General features: G+C 48.0%; 3 protein-coding genes across 3 annotated transcripts; all 3 read right to left on the minus strand.

Moving 5' to 3' along the window:
* Nucleotides 1-22: 22 nt before the first annotated feature.
* Nucleotides 23-1,593, minus strand: DEU56DRAFT_748111 (uncharacterized protein; the record flags this gene model as incomplete). The annotated part of the gene is made up of 8 exons (XM_041349327.1): nucleotides 23-143; nucleotides 197-351; nucleotides 483-602; nucleotides 662-800; nucleotides 848-1,038; nucleotides 1,085-1,193; nucleotides 1,241-1,384; nucleotides 1,436-1,593. 8 exons carry the CDS (start codon nucleotides 1,591-1,593, stop codon nucleotides 23-25), a joined length of 1,137 nt encoding a protein of 378 aa, XP_041201953.1.
* A 279-nt stretch (nucleotides 1,594-1,872) lies between these two features.
* On the minus strand, nucleotides 1,873-4,609 carry DEU56DRAFT_874130 (ATPase domain protein; the record flags this gene model as incomplete). The annotated part of the gene is made up of 7 exons (XM_041355924.1): nucleotides 1,873-1,877; nucleotides 3,478-3,608; nucleotides 3,665-3,828; nucleotides 3,907-3,962; nucleotides 4,059-4,239; nucleotides 4,285-4,476; nucleotides 4,532-4,609. The coding sequence occupies 7 exons, from the start codon at nucleotides 4,607-4,609 to the stop codon at nucleotides 1,873-1,875; spliced, it is 807 nt and encodes a 268-aa protein (XP_041201954.1).
* A 1,339-nt stretch (nucleotides 4,610-5,948) lies between these two features.
* On the minus strand, nucleotides 5,949-7,613 carry DEU56DRAFT_761435 (uncharacterized protein; the record flags this gene model as incomplete). Its single annotated transcript, XM_041350536.1, has 6 exons — nucleotides 5,949-6,338; nucleotides 6,392-6,448; nucleotides 6,520-6,782; nucleotides 6,817-7,007; nucleotides 7,045-7,138; nucleotides 7,301-7,613. The coding sequence occupies 6 exons, from the start codon at nucleotides 7,611-7,613 to the stop codon at nucleotides 5,949-5,951; spliced, it is 1,308 nt and encodes a 435-aa protein (XP_041201955.1).
* Nucleotides 7,614-7,958: the final 345 nt, after the last annotated feature.

Genomic DNA, 7,958 nt, shown 5'->3' on the forward strand with positions numbered 1-7,958 from the left:
ATACGACAAAACAAAAATCTAGCTACTCCGAGTCATAAGCGGCGTCCTCTAGCGCCTTTCTCTGCTCAGCTAGCGCTGTGACGGACATCTTGGACACGACTTCCGGAGTTAGGTCCTGGCGATGATTTTTGCCGAAAATCTTTCTGAACAGTATGTTAGATACATGATGCATAGCAAGCAATAAAACAGTCAATACCTCGTCCACCACTCCAAAAGCTTGGCTACCCTATGTTTTGCGACAGGGCCAGGGACGTCCTCGAAGAAGTCGACGATGTTATTCCAGAATCCCGCGTAATCGAAGTCGCCGTCGACGGTACGCCAAGACGAGACGCTAGACAGCGCGAAACGAACCTGTCAGACAAAGGTTATAAGCCGCGCATCGAGGGTGAGAAATCATCTTTGCTCACCTGACAGACAACATATGCAATTGAACGAGGGGTTACTTTCCTCGTGTTGATGATTGCGGCGACGCAAGTTTTGACTTTGACTTTATCGTTCGACGACCGTCGAGCGCGCCTATTGTTCTCTAGAATGTCAGCTCCGTCGCCATCTCCATCAGCGTCCCTTGCGGAAGACGGAGATGTGAAGATAGCTTTGAAGGCCTGGTAACGCCAAGACTTTGAATATATATTCGCGATGTAGTACAACCCCATCTACTGACCTGAACCAGAAGTTTGGACCTGAAAAGACCTTTCTCCAGGTTTCTATCATCGATGGCGTAATTCTCGTATACGAACAGCGGCCACGAATTTTCCGACACGATGTAGTCGGATGTTCTTTCGCGAATCCCGGCCTTCACGCTGCAAACATTTCAGAGTCATGTGATTCGACGAAGGGTGATACTTACCGGCCGTCACTCCAATCCCACTCGGCGGGGCAGAGCAACTTCCCGCAAATGTCATGCGCGAAGCCGCGCAACTGCTTGTCGTTGGACCTGAGTAGCGTGGACGGACGAAAATCCTGGTTGACCCAGGCAGCAACGAGGTCCTTCAGAGTGGAAGTGTCGTCGCCGCGGGCCGCATCAGCTCCTCTTTTGATCTATAGTGTGATGAGTATGCAGCGCGAAACGATGAAGAGCGCAAACCTTTTTTAACATGTCCTCAGATTCATCGACTTCAAAATCGGCAAGCTTGAGATGCAGCCACGGCAGAGACTGCGAGAGTGCGAGGTAGCCACGCTGCAGGCGATCTTGCCTGAATACTGTAATTAGCCATGTCACGGATTAAAAAAGATGCCTTACTCTGGGGTAGTGTCCTGCACCGCGCCGTTCACCAGGCCTGGCTCGCACCTGCGATCGTTTTCGGCGATCAAATCCTCCACGTTAGTGTAAAGGACGACCATGCGGCGAACTGCCCTGCCCTGAGCAACGTAGTACGTCGTCTTTCTTTCGAGGATCAATGAGGAAGAGTATACACAAAGATGGTACGTGACGAACCTTTGCTTCGTTCCTCTGTCCTGCCTCATCGTCTGCAGTTCTTCTTCCAACGCAGCAATACGGCGCTTGGCCCTTGAATCTGCGGAGGTAGGGACTGCCCCAGAGAGGTCCGGGAGCACGAGGTCGCGTGACTGATTGTCAGGCTCTGGCGCAGACATGGTGAAAGTGAGGAATGTCAAGGCAGAGGTGAAGCGCGAAAACTAGAGACCGTGACAGACTCGGAATTGTACAGAAGGTAAAGGTAAGAAACCCTCACCTGAACTTTTATACATGCTCGCCTATGGTATTGAGATATATAGAGTAATGCCTAATGAGGATATGGTGAGTCTCGTCTGAAAATGGCACCATAACATAACTTACCGTGACAGGGCGGTAATGAAAAGCAACCGTGACGACTCTATGTAGAGTCTGCGTCCTTGCCCTGATCACCGCATGCATCAGCCTTCATCCCTCGTTTTCCGACTCCCAAAAGTATCACTACCTTGAAAAGTTACGATCTGCTGGTAGTTTTCCTCCTTAGACACGATGTGGTCACCATCCGCGTTTTCAGCACCGGCGCGTTCGTACAATTTCAAAAGCTATTCTGAACGTCAATTACTTGCCATCTAGGTCAAATATCACTCACATGTTCAATTGTGACTGCAGTGAACAGTCCAATCCTTACGGTCCGTTTCACTTTTGGATCAGACCACAGCCCAACCCAGCACATTTCGAGGACCTTGCGGACGACCAGATACGAATCTTGAGAAAGCGCTTTGAAGATAGACAGCAATATATATGTATCTCTGTTGCTCGAGGAAAGTCGATTTCACCAGCGAGGAAGTTTTAGAGTTAATGAAGGAGAGAATAAAAAAGACGTATTAAGTGTGGATATCTGGTTGACGAAATTCAGACAGTTCAAGGCAGCAGATATCTCAGAGACATACCAGGTCTTGCAAACGTCCTCTGCGTCTCCTTTCCCTTTCCTCCTCATGCGATAATTTTACGAAAGTCTGAAGTATCGTGAACGATGATGAGCCATCGTAAGGAGGCGAACGCACCTTCATGTCCCATGGAAACGCTTCACAAAGTGCCTTCCGCTCCCTCCCACCTCCAAAGTGAGAGATAGTATTGAACAGTTTCAATGAAACGAGAATGACTTGAAGCTCATTGGAGCCAAATGCGAAAGATGTGATTTTACGCATCTATTTTGGCGATAACAACGTTTTGATAATCAGAATGCCGTGTGAGTGGTATTATGGGAAATGAGAGGACAGTAGAGTAAAATCCGAGAATAACAGAGACACAAGGAGCGATAGACTGGACGACTAGCACATCACAACATCAGGACACTGAGAGAAAGAATAAGGATACACGCACTTGATTCGTACCCTCCCATATCTCAAAGGTGTCATGAGCAACCTGGCGAACTCTCCATCCACTCAAGCGCGATTCTCTCATCTTGAGGAGCAATAATTTCCTCTGACTTGACAGACAGAGTTGAGCGCAATGCAGATAGGGCTGCGGGACGTGAGCGAACAATTCTTCGTAATGATGAATCTGATGATCGTAAGTATGCGCACCTTCCATTTGGGGATTCTGGTCTTGATTCTGGACTCCCGGGCCGAGCACGTCTGACATATCGATTGCATTCAAAAATTTATACGCCTTCCGCGACGTTTGCTCAGGTTTATGCGTGTTTTCTGGGGGCGCTCCGACTTGCTTTGAGGCATATGATGCTCGCTGGGTTTGAGTTAATCACTCGAGTCCATAAGTATAACTTGACCTAGCCATCTTAGACGCGCCAATCAATCGTGAATTTTGCTTAAATCATGTGATCATCATCATCGAGATGTCTGTCCTACATGACTGAGTGTCTGATTCTTCGCCGTCCTTCTAACCCTCGAGGACGATGACGGCAACGACCCCCTCGTAGCTCCAACATGCCCTATCCGCCTTTGCTTCACTACTGGTCGTGACCCCGGACCAAGCTCAAAGTCGCGCCACAATCTCCTCTCTCGCGCTCGACAATATGGGACCCACTGCCCCTCTCCAATCAATACCAATTTCTTGACGAAGCCTTCGGACAGCTAACTCCGTTGAACCCAAACAACTGGCTACCAAGCGATCGGAGAAGCCAAGCTGCTTCGCTTGGAGGATAATTCTGTTGCTGACAGAAGAGATAGATTGATCTCTGCGGTTGTAGCGCATTCGTTAGAAAACCTCGAAGATCAAGCAGAGTCTACGCACGACAAGCGCTTCTCCATGCGATGAATGTGTTGAAGTTTCGTTAGGTACCACTTGTCGATGTTAGTCATCTGCCAGATCTTGTCGACGCTATCGCCCCGATGGAATACATTTGCGATGGCGAATATCCGCTTGTCAGTGGGATTGACCAGTTCCTCGTCGATGTCCTCCACAAAGTTGTTCTTATGCAATTATGCAACAAGAAAATTAATCTTACTGAATTGACCAAGACTGCTCTTACATACCTTCGCAAATCCAAGGAACTGATCGTCAATCGCCTGTATCGCCTTTTGGATGGTCTCTTCGAAAGTTCTGCCCATTCTCATGACCTCACCGACGCTCTTCATGCTGCTGCTAAGAAGCCGGCTGACCCGGTTGAACTTATTGAGGTCCTAACGTGGTATCTTCACGACAACGTAGTCTAAGCTTGGCTCGAAGCAAGCGCTGGTTACTTTCGTCACGGAGTTCTTGATTTCGTTTAACGGGACACCCAGACCGAGCTTAGCAGCAATAAACGCAAGGGGATAACCTGTAGCTTTCGAAGCCAGTGCTGACGAATGCGAGAGACGCGCGTTGACCTATTTAAATGTCAGTGCAATGAATATCAATTAAGATGATGAAACATACCTCAATAATGCAGTACTCCTTCTAATCGGATTCAGAGCGTACTGAATGTTACACTCGCCAACAACACCAAGATGGCGAATGACATTGATCGCAGTTGTTCGGAGCATGTTGTAATCGAAGTCGGATAGCGTTTGGGAGGGAGCGACCACAATGGAGTCTCCATTGTGGATACCAAGTGGATCAACATTCTAGCAGGGCACCATGAGATCATGCGTACGCCGTTCAGCGAAAATCGACACTTACCTCCATATTACAGACAGTTATACAATTGTCGCGGGAATCGCGGACAACCTCGTATTCGATCTCTTTCCAACCTTTCATGCTCTTTTCTACGAGCACTTGAGGGCTAGTCGCGAATGCCTTGCTACAAAGAGCGCGAAGCTGGACTTCATCCTGTGCGAAGCCAGATCTCAGACCACCCAGCGCGTATGCAGCACGAACAATGACAGGGAATCTGATCTCACGCCCTGCGGCAACCGCTTCATCTGGAGTGGTGGCTGTAGCAGACTGAGCACAACGCTTCCCAATATCCTCCATCGCTTGGGCAAATGACTGCCTATCCTCTGTCGTGATGATAGTCTCGATGGGAGTACCAAGAACCTGTACTCCAAGAGCCTCAAACTCATCTTTGAGTTTGATGCCGACATCAAGGGCGGATACCATCCGGTTTCTCGTATTTGATAATTTTGCGCACGAAATCGGGTGTCACTACAGGACACGACCGTTTGGATGAAGACGAGGTTGGGATGTGGGTTTTAAAAGTCGGGGAGCTGAAAATGATACTGCAGCGACGATATTATCAGAGTTGGGATCGTGACACGGGATATCGATGTAATCTTCGGAGAATGGTGGCGAGGATGAGAAGGAGACCGAGCGTAGCTCGGGAATGAGAGACTGCAAAACCATGACTAATCCCACAACTCCATGAGACTCGACCATTACTTGAGTCGATAACTATTACCAAAGACTTTTCCGTGTGGTGTGGGTTGGTTTGGTCACGGTTGCCACTATGATCTAAAACGCGCACAACTGGCCTGCCCTTAGAAATGATTCAAAGTAATTTAAAGGACTTACAACATCAAAGAACACCACGGGGCAGTCCTGCGCGTTTTAGTCGCAACTAAAAGAGTAGAACAGAGTGAAGTTAGGATATATACATAGACCCCGGAAGTATAGCGTACTCAACACTCGGCTCGGCCCCGCTTTCAACATTTATATACACTCGCACGATCAGGCGCTTAAAGTTTATAAATTATTTCCGACATCGTTTCCAGGAAAGGAAATGACCCTGAGCGTGCTTGCTCGCTTGCACTCTAAGTTATCCATCGATATCTATGCCAGCAATATTAATCGATTCGTTGGGCAAGAAAGACTCTGACCATCCAATGCGCGTGAACACATACCGGGTCATGAAATTTGTCTACTATATATTAGACCCATCAAACGAACACATTGCAAGCCTTGATCCTTGAACGAAAAACCAGGTCCCCCTACACATCAAGCATGTACCAGTATAGTCAGGGCGTAAAGACATCGTAGCCACTAATTAATACAAACGGATGGAATCTTGTGATACTACAGTACGAAAATGAATGTCCGTGACTCGCTCGAGTCAAAATCAAAAATGCGTGAAGTGATACGTTCAGTCAGATATCTCCCACTAGGCCGCCTTCGGGATTTTAAACCTAGAAGAGGGAAGGTCGGACGTGCTCGCACGCTTACGTTTGGAGCCTTGAGCGTCCGCCATCTCTTCCTCAACCGAGTCATCTGTCTGTTCCGAAGGGGCGTAAGAACTCTCACTATCCGACTCGCCGAAAAGCTTCACGTGCCACTCGCAATAACGGTCGTAGGCGGTGATTTCGGCGGCTGTCAGGATTCGTCTCGAGGCACGGCTCCAGTCAAAGAAAGATTGGATAGGAGTTTCCGCGAGAACGGTGAAGTCGAGGTCGGGCGCGAGCTTCTGCTGTAAAGTTACAATAGAGTCTTTAATCTTCGTCAACCCTTTGTCAAGCATGTTGGTGACGGAGTCCATAACTGTGGGCACCAATGTCTGGATCAAATCCGTCAAATTGATTCAAAAGGTTGAGAAGGATGTAAACTTACGCCGTACGCCGTATGCGCAGGATCTTTGGAACGAACGTTGATCGGCGCATCATCTCCCTTCACCCAGACGAAGTATTCCACCGATGTGACATGGCACCATGTATGGTCGCCGATTACGACGGGCTCACTGAATGAACGTGGGTGGTGCGTAGATTGAGGAAATCTTCTTGAGTGAGGAGGCGCGGGTCACTGCTAGTGCCGCCACGTAGGACCGTTGATGCGATGGAATCGTCATCGGGAGCGGCGTAGTCTGTATCCTCCCGTACTAAAACAACAACCGCGCACTTAATGTCTGGACGCGCCAAAACAACTTTTTCAACTTTTCCAAATACATGCTCATCTTTCTCCGAGAGAGCGCATTCAGCAAGGAAGGGAACCAGAACGACTTTTGCTGGTAGATCCATTGCAGTGATTGAGACGATCACAAGCTGTGATCGATGCGCCCTTGACTTTTAGCGGCCAATTCATGTTGGTTGTCGTAAAAATGATGTCGCGATCATACGGAAGGGCGTCGATACTTTTGATGATGGCATCCTTCACCACGTCGAACGATGCTTCGTGGAGAACGGTGGGCATGTCGACGATGAGTATATGGGTGTTGCGTTCGTAAGTCAGCCTGGACAGATTTAGTATTGCCCGAAAGCGTTAGCTACAAATAGCTTGCCTGGGCTTGGTCGAAAATCGGGAAGTTGCGCTCAAAATCTCTTCGATTGATCCGAATTCCCGCGCTCCCACACCGCGGAATTCCTGTGATATTGAGTAAGCACACGAACACAGGATCGAACATGAGGACATACCATGCGATTCTTGTGTAAAGCTGGATTGGATACATAACTCAATACTTTCCGTATCATATCTTCAACTCAGTCAGAATATTGTTAATTAACCACTTAATTCTCGTTGACATACTGGTAGATGGATCATAATGAATGGGCCGCTGGCAGACATCATGCAATGGACTGGAATCTGTGGAGGCATGAGCTGTAACTGGTGTGCTTTCTGGTGTCTCCTCTTTCCCAACGGATGATTTGGTAACACCTCTTTTTTCAGTGCTATCTTTTGAGGATGCTGGCTTGTCAACTTTGATGAGGTTTGTCTTGTGGTTGGCAGAAGTTGTCTGTGGAGCAGAGTTGGTTCTGGTTTCATAGAGTTTGTAGGGGTGTTTGGGAATGAAAGAGCTGTGGTAAGTTTTTTTTTCATGCTGAGCCACTAGGGTAGGCATGGTTGTTAGGTGCTGGGTGGTGACTATTGACTTCGTGTGGCGAGCTCTGACAAGCTTGGAGTATAGAGAAGTCGTGGAAAGAGATGATCAAGATTACAAATGATAACGATCATCGCCAGGAACGGCAGCACGTGCACACTCACCAATATTTTCACTGATCTGAATATGTATGATCACTGACTAGTACTGACTGTTTAAAAAAGCTCAAAGCATACAGTAAAGCCTTATGAAGCATGCATGCCTTTGACCAGCTTTTAAGAGGCCTTGCATGGCATGAGCAACAGGCTCATTCACATATCACCATACGGTCACGTGATGAAGAGTGACTTGCTGTGTTATTAATAT

The sequence above is a fragment of the Suillus clintonianus genome, assembly GCF_016758775.1.
Source record: "Suillus clintonianus strain FC179 chromosome Unknown DEU56scaffold_154, whole genome shotgun sequence".
NCBI lineage: Eukaryota > Fungi > Basidiomycota > Agaricomycetes > Boletales > Suillaceae > Suillus > Suillus clintonianus.